Here is a 17,936-nt window from a genome sequence, read left to right on the forward strand (position 1 = left end):
TAGAAATGAGCAGAAGAGCTTTCTGTTTCTGTCACATTAATAATATAAACTATATCTACATAATTATTCTTCACTGTTGTATATACACAGCTTTAATAAAATGCAGCGTAGTTTCTTAGTTGATACATGTGACCCATCCCTTGGTATCTTCAACCAATCCTGTCTGGATACCGACAAGGACCGAACGCAGTTTCTGGCAGACAGATTCATCCCCAGTTTCATACTCTACTCTGAATGTTTCAGAAAGACTATTGCATCAGGTCAAAACTTTGTTAAGAGTAAAACTTGATCAAGGCAGTGTGATTTTTTTTGTTTACCGTTTGTCCTGATATGTTATAGTGCCTACAGGAGCAACTCCTACAGCAGTTCCTGTGCAGAAAACTTCATCTGCATCCATTACTTCATCCACATGAACTGCCTTCTCTACTACCTGTGAGGAACTTATCTGAGTTTGTTGTTTTGGTGCTTTGAGTTAAAACAGCTTTGGTTTGTTTTACTTTTACCTGATAACCTTGATCACCTGCGATCTCCATAACACTCTTCCTAGTAATCCCCTCAAGAATTGTTCCATTAGTTGCAGGAGTTGAGATTATCCGACCCTGAACACTAGATTTTAAGATACAGAAAAGTAGAATTCGCAGTCTTTAAATATGTATCTTAACCTTAACAACAAAGACGTTGCAAGCAGAAGCTTCCTCAAGATACTTCTTCTTGACAGAGTCAAGGTAAAGAACGTCTGAAAACCCAAGACTCTTGGCTCTACTCAGTGCTTTCAAAACCTACAACACATTGTTCTTTTTTCAAAACTTGTTGCCTTTCAAAACTAAGTGGGTTTTTTATAATCACCGGGGCATAGTTTGTGATGCTCTTGACGCCTCCAGATCCACCAGGAGCTGCACGAGCATATTCTTCTTCTACATAGAGGTCAAGAGCAGCAACACCTTCCTGTAAACCAGTAGAGAAAAGATTTGACAATAGTTCCACTAACTGAGAAAAAGCCAAACAGGAAGTGAAAGAGAGGATACCTTGAAGTAGTTACCAACTGGAGATGCATAGACAATGAATGTATATTCAGGTGCAGGTCCTAAACCAAGAACTGGACCAGTTCCCATCAATAGAGGTCTAATGTACAAAGACCCTTTACCTGAAGGAGGAACCTGACCAAGTACACACCACTCCGATCTCAAAAGAAACCTCTCCAGAGAACAATACTCCATCAATTTTGATCCATGTTTTAGAAAAAAAAAATTGTATAAAAAAATACATTTTTTACATTTTCAATATACTTTTTATCAGGTAATAATGGCAAATTGCAAACTTCTAAAACATTAGTTGTATTTACTGAATATTGACTGGCTAAAAGTTGTGAAAAAATAATTAATCACAAAAATAATATGTTCATATTCAAAGTTTAAGAATGTGTAAAAACTCTTAAACATACATATTTTTGAAACGGAAAGAGAATTTGTTACAGGAAAGCATTTTTACCCAACGTTTGTTTGCCAAAGCAGTTTGTTTAACAGCATCAACGAACTGATCAACCGAAGGAGAAGGCATGAGCATACGTTCAGCTCCATGCTGCATCCGGACAGCGTTGTGATCCGGGCGAAAGAGAAGAACCTTCCCGTTTTCTTTCCTGTATGCTTTTGTACCTTCATAAATCGCCTGTGAATGATATCACAAAACCTCCATTGATAAAACAGTTCAGAGACAAAATCAAGAGGGTTACAAGAGGCTTGCCTGTCCATAGTTCAAGACTCCAGCAGAAGGACTTAGCTGAATATTTCCAAAACGACTAAGTTCCCCTTTGGTGAACTCACCGTCTTTTGAGCATTTCATGACGTACATGTAATCAGCTGGAGTGAGAGCAAACCCGAGATTGTCCCAATCCATATCCGCATACTCATCATCTCTATATAATACAAAACAAGAGTTGTGAAAACAGAGCTTTATAGTGCTTATTTACATGAGTTGGATCAGAACTTACTGATAAAAAAGTTTTTTACGCTCCTCTAAGGCTGAGGCAGCTTGTGCGTTGTACTTAGAGAAAGTTTGTAGCTGTTCATCAGAAAAACATTCTCAAACATGTTTGCATCTAAGACTTGACTTAAGGATTCAGTAGACTGTAAGAAAAACGTCCAGTTTATACCTTACGAATATGTACATGAATAGGTAGAGCCAGCAGACTTTTGCGTATAGATGAGATTGTTTTGATCATCTTCACAGAGCCTTTGTTTTTGGTTGTGGAAGAAGATCCTATTTGATTTTGACAAAAACAAAACAAAAGAAACGAGAAATTTCTTGAAGGAAAAAGAAAAGGTTGAAGAGGACACTAAGCGCACAGTGTGTCAAATTAAGTATCCAACACGTAAGTGATTGCGAAGTGTCTGCTTTTTTCTTGGCAAATAGTTTTATTTTGTTTTGTTTTTTAAAATTCTTGTTCGAGAAAGACACGTCTAGATCTCATCAGGTAGATAGACACAAGTGACTAACCAAAGGAAACAATAGTTTTGCTTTGTTTTCTTCGTCACTTGGGTCTGTCTACTTGATGAGATCTAGACGTGTCTTTCTTGAACTAGTACTTAACGTAATCAATAGAGCTTTGTCTTGTTTCGTTTTACAGACATAGTTACTGAGGTGTGATTATATACTAATAAGAGTTAGATGTGTATATTCCAAAAAGGGCCTTGACTTGAGGGTTTAGATCTTTCTTGTATTGCAAGTAACGAAAGTACAGAAAAAACAAATCATTTAGTAAAGCCATTTTGAACAAGACACAATAAGACGAAGGTTTGTTTCTCACCAATGTAACATACACGACATCAAGTGTGTATAAAATTCAAAGCTCTATGATCACATCAACTGGAGAATTGCCTTTCTCGACAACAAAGTTCTTCACATACTTACCTTCACAAGTAACAACTTCCACAACGTAACTCCCATGATAACCTCTAAACTCAAACCCTCCTTCTCCATCCTCAACCACTCCCTCCACAAAAGTCAACCACTCACGCTTAATCTCAAGAAACCTCCTCCCAGCTTCATTAACCTCACCATCCGCATCCACCAAATGCGCATCCTCTCTGCTCATAAACAGCTCCCAGAACCCCCAAAGCATCACTCCTTCAACCGCCGGATGAGCAAACGCTTCCCATAGCATCACCTCAAGATCATCTCCTCTCACATGTTCGTTGACAGACGACACGTCAAGCTCCGTGAACCAGATAGGTAACCCGAGCGTACTCAACTTGTCCAAAGCGTTACGAACAATGTGACCAACAGGACTCGTTATATGTCCTTGTATCCCTATTCCACCCACAGGCGCACCTTTCTTCTGCAGCTTATGAACAAGCTTTATGTACTTCTCAGGAGACGACCTAGAATCAAACCCGTCTTCGATATGATACTCATTGAGAAACAGTCTCGCTAACGGGTCTAACTCATGCGCAGTCCTAAACATCTTTGCTCTAGCATCAAAGCCTAGCTTATCTCGGTAGAACGATCCGTGAAGCATCTCGTTGTTCACATCATAATGTCTGAACTTCCCGTTGTAACGAGTAAGGAGATCAGTTAAACGATTCTCAACCGCTGCTTCTAGAGTAGGTTCGCTCAACTGTTGAACCCACGGTTGTATAGCTGACTCGACCTCCCAGAATATGCAATGGCCTCTGGTTTGTACGTTGTACGTCTCGCAGAAGCCGAGCATCTCGTCTGCGTTCCTGTAGTTAAGGTTCCCTTGCTCTGGCTCTGTCCAGGACCATTTCAGCTCGTTGCCGAACACTGCCCACTTGAAGTTGTTGAGAAAGAACTCCACAAAGTCTTCGTTGTCTATGTTGCTTCGGCTGATGCATGAACCGAGTGGGAAGCTGTTGCTCGTCTGTCTGATTTTCACCGTTGCGCCAGATAGTTCGTTGGGATCTAGGCCTGTGACTTTGAGGCGAACGTTGCGTTTACGAACCTGTAATAACAGAGAAAAAGTATTAGTGCTAGCCATGCCTAGAATTGATACTATGCTCACAAAGTCTCATTTGAATCGGGTTTCTGATTCAGTTTGGATCGGATTATAACAAATGTTTAAAGTCGCCCAAAAATATTTTTTGAAAAAATTTTAAAATTAACAAAGTATATAAATTATTCAAAATCTAATTAAAAACTAGTTAAGCTGCGTAAACTAACTAAAATATTCAAATAACAAATAAAACAAACTACAATTTTTAAAAAATATTCTAAAATATCTAAAAATATATAAAAATTATTAACATATTAACTAATTTTGAATAATTTAGTTAAGGTCAGGCTTTGGTTGCAAATGAAGTTTCAATTTTTGTTTCAAAACAGTTTTGGAGATGTAAAGACTAAAATGTTTCGTGAGTTACCATATCAGCTTGTCCTTTGAGATAACTCAACCGCGCTTTATGATCAACAGCGAAGATCTGTAGCCCTGCAACCATTAGATCAACACCAGGAGACGGGCCCTGAACATGAAGCATAACTTCTCTCGCTTGCTTCTCGATTCTAAACGAACCCACAACTTCATGCCAATCACCATCCTTGACCTCAACTTTTCCTCCATTAACCCATTTACCATCAACGCTGAGTGCTATATTCACGTCCTGTGGACAAGTTAGTCCTCCTGAGCCAACTTTAACCCAAGCTGAAACCTGGTATGTAAGAAACAGCTTCACTTTATCAGTTATCATCTGAGCAGGACCCATCCATGTTCCACTTCGGTTCGTTGCAAGCACGTATCGTCCGGATAGATAGTCATGAGTTGTTCTGAGAGAGTGTTTGGCCAATGGAGGTAATATCTGAGGGGAGCCTTCTCCAACTCTTAGATGGCAGTCTCCAAGAGGGAACCAACCTTCGATGGTTCCATCGGTTAGGTGGCTGTTGGAAACTATGTTCATCCCAAAAACATGACTCTGTAGTAATAATGGAAACAGTTTATGATTCATCAGACATGAGGAGAAGGTGTAGAAAAAATAATACCGAACAGTAATACCGAACCCGAACCAAAATTGATTATATACTCGAATGGATCTAAAATTTTAATATCCAAAGATTTACACTAATTTTTGAATTTTTGACATAATTTAAATGAGTACCGGAACCTAAACCAAAATTTATAAATATGCTTATAACTCTAGCCCCAAAAATCCGAAACTCGAATAGACCCACACCTAAAAAGGTGCATGTTAAAGAAATACAATGTAGATGTCAAACCTCAATATATGGCCGTCTTGAAGGTGGAGGTTTCTCTGCAGGCTTGACTTCGAAATGGTCGACGAAAACATCAATCCCTGGTGGGGGTCCTTCAATGTAAACAACTGCTCTAGCCGGAGATCCATTCAAGAGGAACTTCCCTTTCAACTTTACCCAATCGTCATGGTTTGCCTCAACACTGACATTGATTTGATCAGATGATACATTTAGATTCACATCTTCAGTATCATTTGGTATTAAAAAGAGAAAAGAAGCCGTTGCCAAGCTCACCTGGAAATGCCTATGTATTCTTCACGTTGGTCAAGGTACTGAACATACAAAGTTGCCTGCACGGTGTGATGGCTATGCGATAACCGAACAACAGAAGAAGCTTCATAAATGAGTTTCCGCTGGACTCTTTCTGTAATATCCTGCTCAATTCCACTCCACTTGTGTGTGCGCTCCGTTGCTGAAGCAAAACACGTTCCTGAATGTGGTAGTATCCTCCCATCAGCTAGAGACTCATGCAACATAAGATTGCATCCTCTTCCAGACCAATGATTGAGGCCATCGGAAAAGCTTGAATTCAAAAAGATGTGATGATGATCAGCTTCAGGAGCTGAGGAGAAGTCTCTGCTTCTCTGGAAAGCGAAAGAAAGATATTAAACACTGAACACAGCTTCTTAAAGATCTCAAGAAGGCAAGTACCTCAAACTGATTATCGCTTTCGCAATGGATGGTTACTGACTTTATAAGAAGATCAACACCAGGAGGTGGACCTTCGAGGAAGAATACAACACGGTCAGGTCTTCCTGATAATGCAAAAGTACCTTCCAGAGTTTTCCAAACATCGTTTGAAACATAAGTTCTGTTATTTAAAAAAAACACTATCAGTGTCAGTCTTCTTGACTATTATATAAAAGAGACTGTCATGTGTTTGTTTCCATTACTTTCCAATTAGTTTAAACTCGGTTGGTGACCCTTGGTGCTCTAACTTCAAAGTAGCCAGGACCTGAGCCGACCTTTGAACAGGTCCCCATACGCTGACACTAGCGGAGACTTTATATGAACAACCAGGAGAAACTCTGTCTGTGATATCTTGCTCCAGTCCTTGCCAGGTTTCGCTCCGGTTATTAACAACGGCGTATGATTCTGAGTTGCATTCGTTGCTGCCAACAACAAATGAATCACAGCTGTTGGAGTTCCAAGAACACAATCCGTCAGAGAAGTCATGGTTCGTAATGATATTCAAAGGAGGAGGATAAACACTGAAGGCTGCTTTGTTTTCTTCCGTTTCCTGTAGTAACACAACAAGCCTCGAAATGTTAAAACATGAGTTGCTATTGGATTATGCTGTTTAGAATCACATGTCAGGGTGAGCTGTACAACGCTTCAATGAACAGTTTATAATCAAATGACAAGGTTATGATGCTTCAATTTGATATTGTTTCATTGGCTGAATTGTCTCTGAAAAAAAAAAGCTGAAAAACAATTTCATGATCAAGCAACCATAGCTAGTAATAATATTCAATCTTGAGCGCATTATAGTTACTCATCAAAGGGTTATCTTCTAATCACTACTTGAGTTATTTGCTTATTTGTACTCAAGAATGCTAAATTACTAATCCCATAATGTTAACTATCAGATCACAATGGTTTCTGGCTGGTAAACCTTTACCTGAAAGTCACAAGAAGTGGATTCTTTAACGGTAACTGAGCGTATAAGAAGATCCTTCCCCGGAGGTGGACCTTCCAAATAGATCACAACACGGTCAGGCATATTCGATATCGAAAACGTTCCTTCTAGATCAACCCACTTGTCTCTTGAAGCATAAGTTCTGCAGGTCAGTTCACAAATCCATCATCAATCTCCACAAAAAATCCAAAAGACAACAACAAACTCTCAAAACGTACTTTCCAACGAAAATATACTCAGTAGGAGAGTCATCGTGCTCGAGCCTCACGGTAGCAAGAACCTGTGACGATTCATGGAAAGGACCAGAGACACCAACACAAGCCGAGACATTGTAGGTAACACCGGGAGAGACTTGAGGTGTGATGTCTTGCTCGAGTCCTTGCCAAGTTTCTTTCCTGTTGGTTACAACGGCGTAGCCAGAGTCTGAGCTGGAGGAGTCTGAGGAGACAACGAAGGCTTGGCATGCGTTGGGGTGCCAAGGCTCGAGCCCATCAGAGAAGTCACCGTTATGAACGATGTTGGAATGCGCCATGAGAGTGGTGGCCTGTACTGAAATCAATCTATCAAATCAACATGTACAGATCGTATAGAAAACGGGTCAACGCAGGGAAAAAAAAAAGTCAAATAAAAATCTCACCTTTGAGTGACGGAGAGGAGAAGAGAGGAGAGAGATGATTAGTTGTAGGAGGAGTCCAATAGGCATCAATCAGATATGCTTTGGAGAAGAAGAAAGGTCGAAAACAAAACTCATCGGACTTTTCATTTGCTTCTCTGTGTTTCTCTGTTTCGGTTTCAATGTATTTGTCTTGTTTCGGACGTGTTGGTTGGTCATAGAATAAAGTCAAACATTGTGTGGTTTGACTCTTCTAAGCGAAAACAACAGAGATGCTTTTGGGCAAGGTTGGATCCATAAGCAAGAGTCAAGACCGGGCTTAGTTTGGGCCGGGCTTGATTAAATCATTTTTACTATCTTAATTGTCATATAAATATGTTCTTTTTTACTTTTCGATTTTTTTCAAAAAAATTACGTCATTACCTGTGGAATGCCTTTTTTCTTTCTATCATAGTAAGTAGATTCTTGTTGTTATTTTACAAAATAGTAAGTAGATTGTAATCCAGAATTATTTTTACAAAATTGTTGTTAACGAAAAAAAATATGTTTATATAAGATCAATTTTTTTTCTTTTTTTGCTAAATTGTAAATATCATATAAATGAAGAAAAGATTTTACAAAGGCAAGATCTTAGTTTTGATACATCTTGGCAAAAAGAATAAAAACAAGATGAACCAACAACATCCAAACCATTGGAAAGCTTTAACCACAGCAGCTTAACGAATCCACAATACCATCAGTCGTTTGAATTGCTTGATGGTTCTCCTAGAGGAGATGATGTTCCTCAGCTCCCTATCAATGGCTTTGAAAACAATTGAAGGAGGCACAGAGACGTTGTTGTGGATTAAATTGTTCCTCTGTTTCCAAAGGTGAAAAACGACCGCCTGTACGATCAATTTTTTTTCACTAATTAAATTTCTTTGTAGTCCTAAATGTGATCGTAAAATGAAGTACTATATAACCTTTTTTTCAGAAATAAGTACTATATATCGGTTCATCCATAAACTCATTGCTAACATAACTCATTATTAACTATGTATTCAGATAGCTTAGGTTACAAGTAACTAATCTAAATTGTGGAAAGGCTTGTATGCCTTGACACTACTTATCAAGCCAACGATGGATCCTATGGCAGCTAGGAGCGAAACAATTAAACAAACCAAAACAAGGAGTTTCAATACTATCCATCTCACAGAATACTTCTTAACCTTTTTCTGCGAGATGTGCATCTCCACCGGGAAGTAAACTGTTAGCGGCCAGAATGCGACTGCCCCAATAAGGCCCAAGATAGCGTTGAAGAAGGGAAATATCATTGCTACAACTGTTGAGAAAATCACATAGGTTGTCCTCCACACCAGTCTGAAGAAGTTAATGCGACATTTTCCAAGCAACGGTATGTTCATCGAATGTTCTTTGGTGATGAAGTTGCTTTCTGGCCACGCCTGATTGCATTTCTTCTCAACAAACTGGAATATTGGTTGTGCAAACACCTGCTCATTATATTAAACTCTTGACTTTTTTAGGACAAATGACTTAGATACCACAAAAAAAATATTATGACAAAATTATCACATAAGGAGAAAATGACAAAAAACATTTCAAACTCTGCACTTCCACTTTTTAAATACTAACCCCTAAACTCTATTCACTAAACCTAAACCCAACTATAAAATAAAAGTATATTTTTAAATTTTAGTTAATGTTATTTTGATCATTTTGCGTGTGTTAATTTAGAATAGTAAGCTGTTTTAGTAATATTCTAAAGTATTTCTCCTTTTTTATGAGTTACCTGATAAGCTCCGATAAGGTGGACAGCGATGCAAGCATTAGCAAAATCGATGAGCCAGTAAGGTTCATAAAAACCAAAGTCAGTAAGGAAGTCTCCGGGGGCTTGGTTTCCAAATGTAGCATATCCGATGCAGCCACATAAGATGTAGAAAGCAGTTGTAGTTGAGACTGCAGCAAGGCTTGCTTTTTTCATGACTTTGTTCTCTGGTGGGCTTGATCTCAGTGTGTCCTGCAAGGAAAAAAACAAGCATATATTAGCAACATTGTCTTTAAGAGCTAACATACATCATATTAACTCTAATCATCCATCAATATATACTTTAAGGGAATTACAACAAGAAAACAACCACCATAAACGACGGTTGAAGACGTATTGTAGTGAAAATAATAGTATAGTTCGGTGCCAAAAATATTTAGTTTTACAAGTATACTTTAATTACTTTTAAACAACCCAACTAATAAATGAGTTACACTTGTAAAAAAATCGGACTTTTTTTTCTTGAAGTATGTCAACAAGAATCGTTTTTTGCTATTTTCTGTTCTTCTCTTTTTCAATATTCCTTTTTATTTTAATTATTAGACACCCCCTACGATACTAATACTATGACTAATGGTGCTCTAATAACAGTCATTATTCCAACCAAAATATATATCATGTAAATAAAAGAATAAAAAAACTACAGTATAACCTCTTTAAATTAATAATCTATAAATTAATATATACTAAAAATCTATAAAATAATATAATTTTATAGTTTCAAATTGAGTTTTTGGTTCTATTAGTATATCGATAAATTAGTATCTCTATAAATTAATAAAAAAATTATAGTTTTGATGTAGTCCCAACATTATTAATTTATAGAAGTTTCACTGTAATATTAGAAAATGCTACACTATTCTGATTTCTGAGTGTACTGACATCATTAATTGAAATAATACATGCCTGAATCTCAACGAGAACAACGGAATAAGCGTATGAAAAGGCAATGTTTCCAGCCGCTTGAAATGACTTCCATAATTTGTCAGACGCAGTTACATCCACTCCAACCACCGTGCCTGTCAGTCCCGTCTTACCAACCTTCCCACCTTTCATCGTACCGCTTTAGCCATTAGTTTGAAGATTCATATATGTATAAATTTTTTTTTTTTAAACAATAGATGTGTAAATAGTTAATATATATCATCTTACAAATCAATGAGGATGATTTCTACTGAAAAAGAAAGATTTGTACTGAAAACTAAAATATAAATGTATTAAGTATGTATCAAGATATTTGCATAGGGTTTAGAAATAGCTTGAGAATGTTCTACAAATATATTTTGAAAGTCAAATTATATAGGAAGAAGAGAACGTACTTGCCAGAGCGGCCAAGGCTAAGCCAAAACCGATAGATGCATAAGAGAAGGACATAACGGTGGCGATAATGGAGAGAAAAGAGAGCTTGTGAAAATTAGGAATCTGACTAAGAAAAATCTGGACGATTCCAAACGCCGCCATGAGTGGATAATTTGATACGGAACATTTCGCACCATGTCCCTTGTCATGAAAACAATTTGCTTTCCCAATCGCCCTAGCCAAAATAACATCAAACAAGACTTAAATATTTTCTTAACATATTGCTAACCATATGACATTATGGCCATGTGAGCAATACTTAGTCGTAGGTCACGTTAGAAATTGAAACAAACATGTTTTATATATCAAAATAATCACAAGTTGTAACTTACACTAAGCTTATGGAGGCAGTGATGGTGTAACCAATAGTAACCCCTACGAGACTCCCGAACTGTGCTAGTCCACACAGCTGCACTTTCCTACCACCTGTCGTTTTATGTTTTTTTCTTTTTGTTTTGTTAGTAATAGATAGACTAAGCTAAGACAAAACAACATTTTGTTTACTACCAAAGTAGTAGTTCAGTTAAGAAATGAACATATTCATACCAAGGTAGACTCGGACGACGTCCATGTAAGTATAGTTGCGTGTTCCCTCCGGGGATCGATAACTGTCGGCGAGCATTCTGGATGTGTAATTAACTATGACGGCAAAGGCTACCAAAATCACTGTTCCTACCACCCAACCAAGTTGTGCTATAGCCCAAGCCAACGACAAGACTCCAGAACCTATCACTGTCGTGATTATGTGGGCACTCGCCGTTATCAAGGTCCCCGTTCTCTTCTCCCGACAATCATCGTCGACGTTATTCCCGGCGCCAGCACCGGATTCAACCACTGAGCTCGTGTCGAAGCTTTTCATTTTGAGAGGAGAAACTGAAGAAGAGAGAAAAGAGATATGCAAAAGCATAGGCGATGAAGAGTGAATGACATATCTATATATAGATGATGCATGTACGCAAACGTCAATGCTTATGATATTTTGGAGACACTCATAACCTTTTTTTCCTTTTATTTAATTTGCACAGTCAGTAACAATAGTTACAAAGCATGTTCAAAAAGCAAGTAGTAAATATACATACGATATTTTAACGAATAACTTTTAACCTACAAATAACAAAAAAAGGTAAAGCCGAACCGTTCTTTTTAGCAAGTCAAAAGAAATCAAATTTGTAAGAGTAAATAATTCTAAATAGACAATCCAAGTTCCACGTTATATATTAAACCAAAGAAAATCTAATATATAAGCTTTTTTTTTTTTTTCTAATATATAAGCTTGTTTCAACTCTATTTAGTATAAAGTCTTTTTGAGATTAATCGACTCAAAAATAAAATTCTGAAAGTTTAGACTCAAAACAGATAATATTATACACTAAACGAACCAAAGAGCCATTTGATCTGATTTTTTTTTTCTGGTCTAAAAGCATATATGATCCATCATAATGGTATCAGATTTAAAAGTTTTGTGGTTTTTGGTTTGAAAAAAAATTGTGAAAGTAAATAGAAAAGTTTAGTTTAACTATTTTTTAGAGCAATCAACCCAAAAACAAATTCGTTAAAGATAGACCGAAAAGAAAAAAAAACATTATACTAAGCAAATGATTGGACATATGATAAAAGACATCTAACTATAATAGGCATATATATGATGGCATCTGGTCCGTTGCAACAAAATCTATTATCATTACTTTTCTTGGTGGTTGAAGAATATGTGATTTACTATCTAATTGATATCCCTATAGTGCGCTAAAGCATCTAGGTGAAAACGAGAGAGGGCCTTGATGACTATTAGTGTTGATCATAGGATACGTGCTTGGGCCATGTGTGTGTGTGTGTGAAAACTGGAGACGACTGATGTATAAAGTCATATTCTCCTTCCTCCTTATTAACTTATATGATCCGTGGTGGTGTAACGGATTGAAACACACAAGTATAAAGAGATATCAAAAAGCTTGAAATTAGAGCTTATTATATTGAATTATGATAGTTAAACGTAGGCGAGAGTGTGCGCCAAACTAGATAATTTCAGTGTCCCATTCTTTTCTGTTCTTCTTTTCATTTGGTTCAAAAACAATTTAATTCGAACAACGGTCTAGGTTGAATCAAGGCAACGTCGTTTTGGGCCTTCTGTTTCGTGGCCCTATCGTGTTTGCATTATATATTTTAACCATGGTCATTTGATCATGAGAGCACCGGGTTCTTCGACAATACGCATGGGCTTGTTTTTCACTTAATTGTTTGTTGAGCATAACGAAAGCAAGTGAACTTTTTTCATAGGTGCCAACAATTGAAATTGATGTTTTTTACTTCTCTTTTAGTAGCTAAGAGAGATTTTGATCTACAATTTTCCAAAGTATGAAATAATTTTTACAAAAATTTAATTAAAAAAAAATATTTTTAATTTATATTTGTATGCGTAGATCAGTTTGATTTCTTGTTGCAATAATTAAATTTAGTTTTTCCTGAGATAAAATTATTAGATTTTTTTTGCAGTAATTATATTTAGCTTCTTCAAAAAAAAAAACTCGCTTCTTCAAGAAAACGTTTGCTTCTTTAAAAAAAAAAGTCTGATGCCTTTGGTTTGATTATGTAACTGTATAACTTAGAAGAAAATTTAATCTCTGGATGTAAGAAAACACATGAGATTGCTGATCTTTTGTTCTGTTGATGTTCAATGTCCCCATGGTAGACTCCGTGAATATAATTCTCAATAAGTTGTAACAAGTTAATTAACATTTTATATAAATAACATAGCTCGTCATGATGACAAAAAAAAAAAAACATAGCTCGTCATTAACTATGTATTCGTTTGTTCTTCCATACTCATTGTACATAGTTCGTTATTAACTATGTATTCAACTAGCTTAGGTTACAAGTAACTAATCCAAATTGTGGAAAGGCTTGTATGCCTTGACACTACTTATCAAGCCGACGATGGATCCTACTGCAGCTAGGAGCGAAACAATCAAACAAACCAATACAAGGAGTTTCAACCCTATCCATCTCATAGTATACTTCTTAATCTTTTTCTGCGAGATGTGCATCTCCACTGGGAAGTAAACTGTTAGCGGCCAGAATGCGACTGCCCCGATAAGGCCCAAGACCGCGTTGAAGAAGGGGAATATCATTGCTATAACTGTTGAGAATATCACATAGATTGTCCTCCATACCAGTCTGAAGAAGTTGATGCGACATTTTCCAAGCAATGGTATGTTCATCGAATGTTCTTTGGTGATGAAATTGCTCTCTGGCCATGCTTTGTTGCATTTCTTCTCAACAAACTGGAAAATTGGTTGTGCAATCACCTGCTCGTTGTCTTAACATCATCAATGTTTTTGTTTATCTTTTCTTGAGCCTTATACTTAAACTTAAAAATTGTGAGTGATAGATACTAATTATCTATCTTAAACTTTTTTTGTTTTAGTGAGCTACCTGATAGACTCCGATTAGGTGGACAGCGATGCAAGCATTGGCAAAATCGATGAGCCAATAAGGTTCATAAAAACCAAAGTCAGTAAGGAGGTCTCCAGGGGCTTGGCTTCCAAATGTAGCATATCCCATGCAAGCACATAAGATGTAGAAAGCAGTTGCAGTCGAGACTCCGACAAGACTTGCTTTTTTCATGACTATGTTCTCTGGTGGGCTTGAACTCAGTGTATCCTGCAAAAAAAATAAAAAACAAGCATATATGAGCAATACTGTCATTAATTAATTAAGGGCTAGCATACGTCATATTAACTCTTTCATCAATATATACTTTAAGGGAATTGCAACAGAAAACAACCACCATAAACGACGGTTGAAGACGTATTTAATTAAGTGAAGATAATATAGTTCTGTGTCAAAAAAAAATGATAAGAATCCCAATAACGTTTTGTTTTACACATACATAGACCATCATCAACAAGGAAAAAGCGTTTCTCAACAAAAATAAAATATTAATATTTACTTTTATTAAGTATACTTTAATTACTTTTAAACAACTCAACTACTAAATGAGTTGCACATATAGAAAAGTTTCTCAAATTTTTTCTTGAAGTATCTTTGCTATTTGTTGTTCTTCTCCTTTTTTCAATATTCCTTTTTATTTTAATTAATTAGTATAAACCTTCTAAAATACTATGATTAATGGTGCTCTAATAACCGTCATTACTCCAACCAACATATATATCATGTAATTAAAATATAAATGCAAATAAAAGAATGTGTTTCAAAAGGGAAAAATTGCTACACTATTCCGAGTGTGACCACCAACATTTCTAGTTGAAAATATGCATGCCTGAATCTCAACGAGAACAACGGAATAAGCGTATGAAAATGCAATGTTTCCAGCCGCTTGGAATGACTTCCATAACTTGTCAGACGCAGTTACGTCCACACCAACCACCGTGCCTGTCAGTTCCGTCTTACCAACCTTCCCACCTTTCATCATACCGCTTTAGTCATTAGTTTGAAGATTCATATATGTAATAAATATATATCATCTTACAAATCAATGAGAATGATTTCTACTGAAAATTAAACAATATTGATGTATGTATCAAGATATTTGCATAGGGTTTAGAAATAGCTTGAAAATGCTCTACACGTATATTTTTGAAAGTGAAAGAAAAGATAGGAATGAAGGAACGTACTTGCCAGATCGGCCAAGGCTAAGCCAGTTCCGATAGATGAATAAGAGAATGACATAACCGCGGCGATAATGGAGAGAAAAGAGAGCTTGTGAAAATTAGGAATCTGACTTAGAACAATCTGGATGATTCCAAATGCCGCCATGGCTGGATAATTTGATACTAAACATTTCGCACCATGTCCCTTGTCATGAAAACAGTTTGCTTTCCCAATCGCTCTAGCCAACATAACATCAAACAAGACTTTAATATTCTCTTAACGTGTTGGTAACCATGTGACATTATGGCCGTTTGCATGTCGCTGTAATACATGCAACTGGTCACAAGATCATGCGACATATGCACACGAGCAACGACATTTAGTCATAGGTCACGTAAGTGAAACGAACAGGTTATATATTAAAATAAATCACAAGTTGTAACTTACACTAAGCTTATGGAGGCAGTGATGGTGTAACCAATAGTCATCCCTACTAGACTCCCGTACTGTGCTAGTCCACATAGCTGCACTTTCCTACCGCCTGTCGTTTTATGGTTTTTTGTTTTTGTTTAATAAAAAATAGACTAAGCTAAGGAAATATATATCATTGTTGTTGTTTGTTAATCTGTTCATTGTTGTTGTTTGTTAATCTCTCCTTGTAACCTAGAGCCACCTGGTGAATCGGCCTTTGTACTTGTTTCAGATTCCTTTTTAGGGTTGAAAGTATATGATTTTTTTTAAGAAAAAAAAGAAATATAGCTCTTTTTGGAAATATACTATTTTGTGGTTAAAACAATACCAAAGTAATAGAGTCACAAAACGACATATGTTCATACCAAGGTAAGCTCTAACGACGTCCATGTAAGTATTATTGCGTGTTCCTGCGTCCGGAGACCTATAACAGTCGGCGAGCATTCTGGATGTGTAATTAACTACGACGGCAAAGCTTACCAAAAGCACTGTCCCTGCCACCCAACCAAGTTGTGCTATTGCCCAAGCCAACGACAAGACTCCGGAACCTATCACAGCCGTGATTATGTGCGCACTCGCCGTCATCAACGTCCCCGTTCTCTTCTCCCCACCATCATCGTCGACGTTATTCCCGGCGACGGTACCGGATTCAACCGCTGAGCTCGTGTCAAAGGTTTTCATATTGAGAGGAGAAACTGAGGAAGAGAGTAATGAGATATACAAAAGCATAGGCAATGAAGAGTGAATGACATATCTATATATAGACGATGCATGTGCGCAAACTTCAATGTTTATGATATTTTGGAGGCTAACCTTTCTCTCTTATTTTAATTTGCAGAGTCAGGAACGATAGTTGCAAAGCATTTTCAAAAAGCAAGTAGTAAATATACATACAATATTGCAACGAATAACTTTAACCAACAAATAACAAAAAAAAAAGGTGAAGCCGATTCGTTATTTGTAGCAACTAAAACGAACTGATGACAAAAAAGCAACTAAAACGAACTCAAATTTCTTAGTAAATACTAATAGACAATCCAAATTCCACACTGGATATTAAACTAAAGGAAACCTAATATTTAAATTTGTTCCAATTTTATTTAGTATGAAGTTTTTTGAGAGTAGCCGACTCAAAAACAAATTTGTGAAGGTTAAGGCTTAAAGCGAGTAATATCATAATAACAAACGGTTTAGTGTAGCATCTGGCCCCACCAAAGAGCATTTGGTCTAATTCTAGTAGAGTGTCTAGGAGAGCATTTGGTCCGTTATAAGAAATCAGTATTGAAGTCAAAACTTTTGTGATTTTTGGTTTGAATGAAGATCGCTAAAGTAAATAGAAAAGATTTAATTAACTCTAATTAGTATAGACACTTTCTAGAGTAATCAATCCAACAACAAATTCGTTAAAGATTAGACCCAAATAATTGGACATATAATAAGGGAGACATCTTATAATGGAACATCTGGCATATACCGGCATCTGGTCCGCCACAGGAAAATCGTAATCAATTTACTTTTCTTGGTGGTTGAAGAATATGTGATTTACTATTTAATTGATATCTTATAGTGCGCTAAAGCATCTAGGTGAAGACGAGAGAGGGTCTTGATGACTCTTTGTGTTGATCATAGGATACGTTCTTGGGCCGTCCGGCCATATGTGTGTGTGTGAAAACTGGAAACGACTGATGTATAAAGTCATGTTCTCCTTCATCCTTATATTAAATGATCCGAGGTGGTGTAATGGATTGAGATAAGAGCTTCTAATATTGAATTTCGAAAGTCAAACGTATGCAAGAGTGTGCACCAAACTCGATAATTTCGTAAGTCACATTCCTTCTTTCTTTCATTTGGTTCAAAACCAATTTAATTTGATCAACGGTCAAGGTTGAATCAAGGCACCATGGTTTTGGGCCTTTACATGGGAGTTATAAACTACCCATATACCGGGATGTAAACTCATATAGAAAAGCCTGTAAAAATGGCTGGTCGGATCCGGTTTACGGCTATGTGGTCTGACTAAGGGTGCCCAGCCGAAAACCAATAAAACTCGTAAATATTTGAGTCCGATCCGACTAATCCGACAATCTTTTGGGCTTATATTCTAAAGCCTGACCTGATGCCAATATGGCTAATGGACTTTTCAGATTTTTTGAAAAAAATAT

General features: G+C 36.8%; 4 protein-coding genes across 6 annotated transcripts; all 4 read right to left on the minus strand.

The window, feature by feature from the left end:
• Positions 1 to 6: 6 nt before the first annotated feature.
• LOC103843316 (branched-chain-amino-acid aminotransferase 2, chloroplastic-like) lies at positions 7 to 2,478 on the minus strand. 2 transcript variants are annotated; one of them, XM_009120022.3, is made up of 10 exons: positions 2,150 to 2,478; positions 1,988 to 2,058; positions 1,741 to 1,912; positions 1,489 to 1,665; positions 1,026 to 1,157; positions 847 to 945; positions 663 to 779; positions 504 to 599; positions 318 to 430; positions 7 to 230 (listed from the first exon to the last, which is right to left on the minus strand). In XM_009120022.3, exons 1-10 carry the CDS (start codon positions 2,216 to 2,218, stop codon positions 116 to 118), a joined length of 1,161 nt encoding a protein of 386 aa, XP_009118270.1. In that variant the 5' UTR covers positions 2,219 to 2,478; the 3' UTR covers positions 7 to 115. The 2 variants fall into 2 exon arrangements, with proteins under 2 accessions (XP_009118270.1, XP_009118269.1); XM_009120021.3 differs by having other exon boundaries at positions 1,026 to 1,196.
• A 214-nt stretch (positions 2,479 to 2,692) lies between these two features.
• Positions 2,693 to 7,749, minus strand: LOC103843318 (endo-1,4-beta-xylanase 2). Of its 2 annotated transcripts, none has more exons than XM_009120025.3 (9): positions 7,536 to 7,749; positions 7,117 to 7,442; positions 6,881 to 7,040; positions 6,153 to 6,499; positions 5,911 to 6,070; positions 5,494 to 5,843; positions 5,224 to 5,401; positions 4,377 to 4,922; positions 2,693 to 3,958 (listed from the first exon to the last, which is right to left on the minus strand). In XM_009120025.3, exons 1-9 carry the CDS (start codon positions 7,599 to 7,601, stop codon positions 2,840 to 2,842), a joined length of 3,252 nt encoding a protein of 1,083 aa, XP_009118273.1. In that variant the 5' UTR covers positions 7,602 to 7,749; the 3' UTR covers positions 2,693 to 2,839. The 2 variants fall into 2 exon arrangements, with proteins under 2 accessions (XP_009118273.1, XP_009118274.1); XM_009120026.3 differs by having other exon boundaries at positions 7,117 to 7,447; positions 7,536 to 7,715.
• LOC103843319 (amino acid permease 8-like) lies at positions 7,658 to 12,870 on the minus strand. The gene is made up of 6 exons (XM_009120028.2): positions 11,242 to 12,870; positions 11,028 to 11,121; positions 10,656 to 10,870; positions 10,243 to 10,385; positions 9,301 to 9,528; positions 7,658 to 9,001 (listed from the first exon to the last, which is right to left on the minus strand). The coding sequence occupies exons 1-6, from the start codon at positions 11,600 to 11,602 to the stop codon at positions 8,576 to 8,578; spliced, it is 1,467 nt and encodes a 488-aa protein (XP_009118276.2). The 5' UTR covers positions 11,603 to 12,870; the 3' UTR covers positions 7,658 to 8,575.
• A 595-nt stretch (positions 12,871 to 13,465) lies between these two features.
• Positions 13,466 to 17,794, minus strand: LOC103843320 (amino acid permease 8-like). The gene is made up of 6 exons (XM_009120030.3): positions 16,140 to 17,794; positions 15,751 to 15,844; positions 15,327 to 15,541; positions 14,972 to 15,114; positions 14,125 to 14,352; positions 13,466 to 13,997 (listed from the first exon to the last, which is right to left on the minus strand). The coding sequence occupies exons 1-6, from the start codon at positions 16,501 to 16,503 to the stop codon at positions 13,572 to 13,574; spliced, it is 1,470 nt and encodes a 489-aa protein (XP_009118278.1). The 5' UTR covers positions 16,504 to 17,794; the 3' UTR covers positions 13,466 to 13,571.
• Between the last annotated feature and the right edge of the window lie 142 nt (positions 17,795 to 17,936).

Source organism: Brassica rapa, chromosome A09 (assembly GCF_000309985.2).
Source record: "Brassica rapa cultivar Chiifu-401-42 chromosome A09, CAAS_Brap_v3.01, whole genome shotgun sequence".
NCBI lineage: Eukaryota > Viridiplantae > Streptophyta > Magnoliopsida > Brassicales > Brassicaceae > Brassica > Brassica rapa.

What these genes read in the sequence shown, in the direction of transcription:
- LOC103843318 (XM_009120025.3), bottom strand. Translation starts at nt 7,601, where the DNA reads ATGCCTATTGGACTCCTCCTACAACTAATCATCTCTCTCCTCTCTTCT. An exon ending in CCACTTCTTGTGACTTTCAG is followed by an intron (nt 6,500 to 6,880) that starts GTAAAGGTTTAC and finishes GTGTTACTACAG; the next exon opens with GAAACGGAAGAAAACAAAGC. An exon ending in TCAAAGGACAAGCTGATATG is followed by an intron (nt 3,959 to 4,376) that starts GTAACTCACGAA and finishes CTGTTATTACAG; the next exon opens with GTTCGTAAACGCAACGTTCG.
- LOC103843319 (XM_009120028.2), bottom strand. Translation starts at nt 11,602, where the DNA reads ATGCTTTTGCATATCTCTTTTCTCTCTTCTTCAGTTTCTCCTCTCAAA. An exon ending in CGTCGTCCGAGTCTACCTTG is followed by an intron (nt 11,122 to 11,241) that starts GTATGAATATGT and finishes ATAAAACGACAG; the next exon opens with GTGGTAGGAAAGTGCAGCTG. An exon ending in ACTGCCTCCATAAGCTTAGT is followed by an intron (nt 10,871 to 11,027) that starts GTAAGTTACAAC and finishes TATTTTGGCTAG; the next exon opens with GGCGATTGGGAAAGCAAATT.
- LOC103843320 (XM_009120030.3), bottom strand. Translation starts at nt 16,503, where the DNA reads ATGCTTTTGTATATCTCATTACTCTCTTCCTCAGTTTCTCCTCTCAAT. An exon ending in AGCCTTGGCCGATCTGGCAA is followed by an intron (nt 15,115 to 15,326) that starts GTACGTTCCTTC and finishes GTATGATGAAAG; the next exon opens with GTGGGAAGGTTGGTAAGACG. An exon ending in TTGTTCTCGTTGAGATTCAG is followed by an intron (nt 14,353 to 14,971) that starts GCATGCATATTT and finishes TTTTTTTTGCAG; the next exon opens with GATACACTGAGTTCAAGCCC.
- LOC103843316 (XM_009120021.3), bottom strand. Translation starts at nt 2,218, where the DNA reads ATGATCAAAACAATCTCATCTATACGCAAAAGTCTGCTGGCTCTACCT. An exon ending in CAGTTGGTAACTACTTCAAG is followed by an intron (nt 946 to 1,025) that starts GTATCCTCTCTT and finishes ACTGGTTTACAG; the next exon opens with GAAGGTGTTGCTGCTCTTGA. An exon ending in CAGGTGATCAAGGTTATCAG is followed by an intron (nt 431 to 503) that starts GTAAAAGTAAAA and finishes AGTTCCTCACAG; the next exon opens with GTAGTAGAGAAGGCAGTTCA.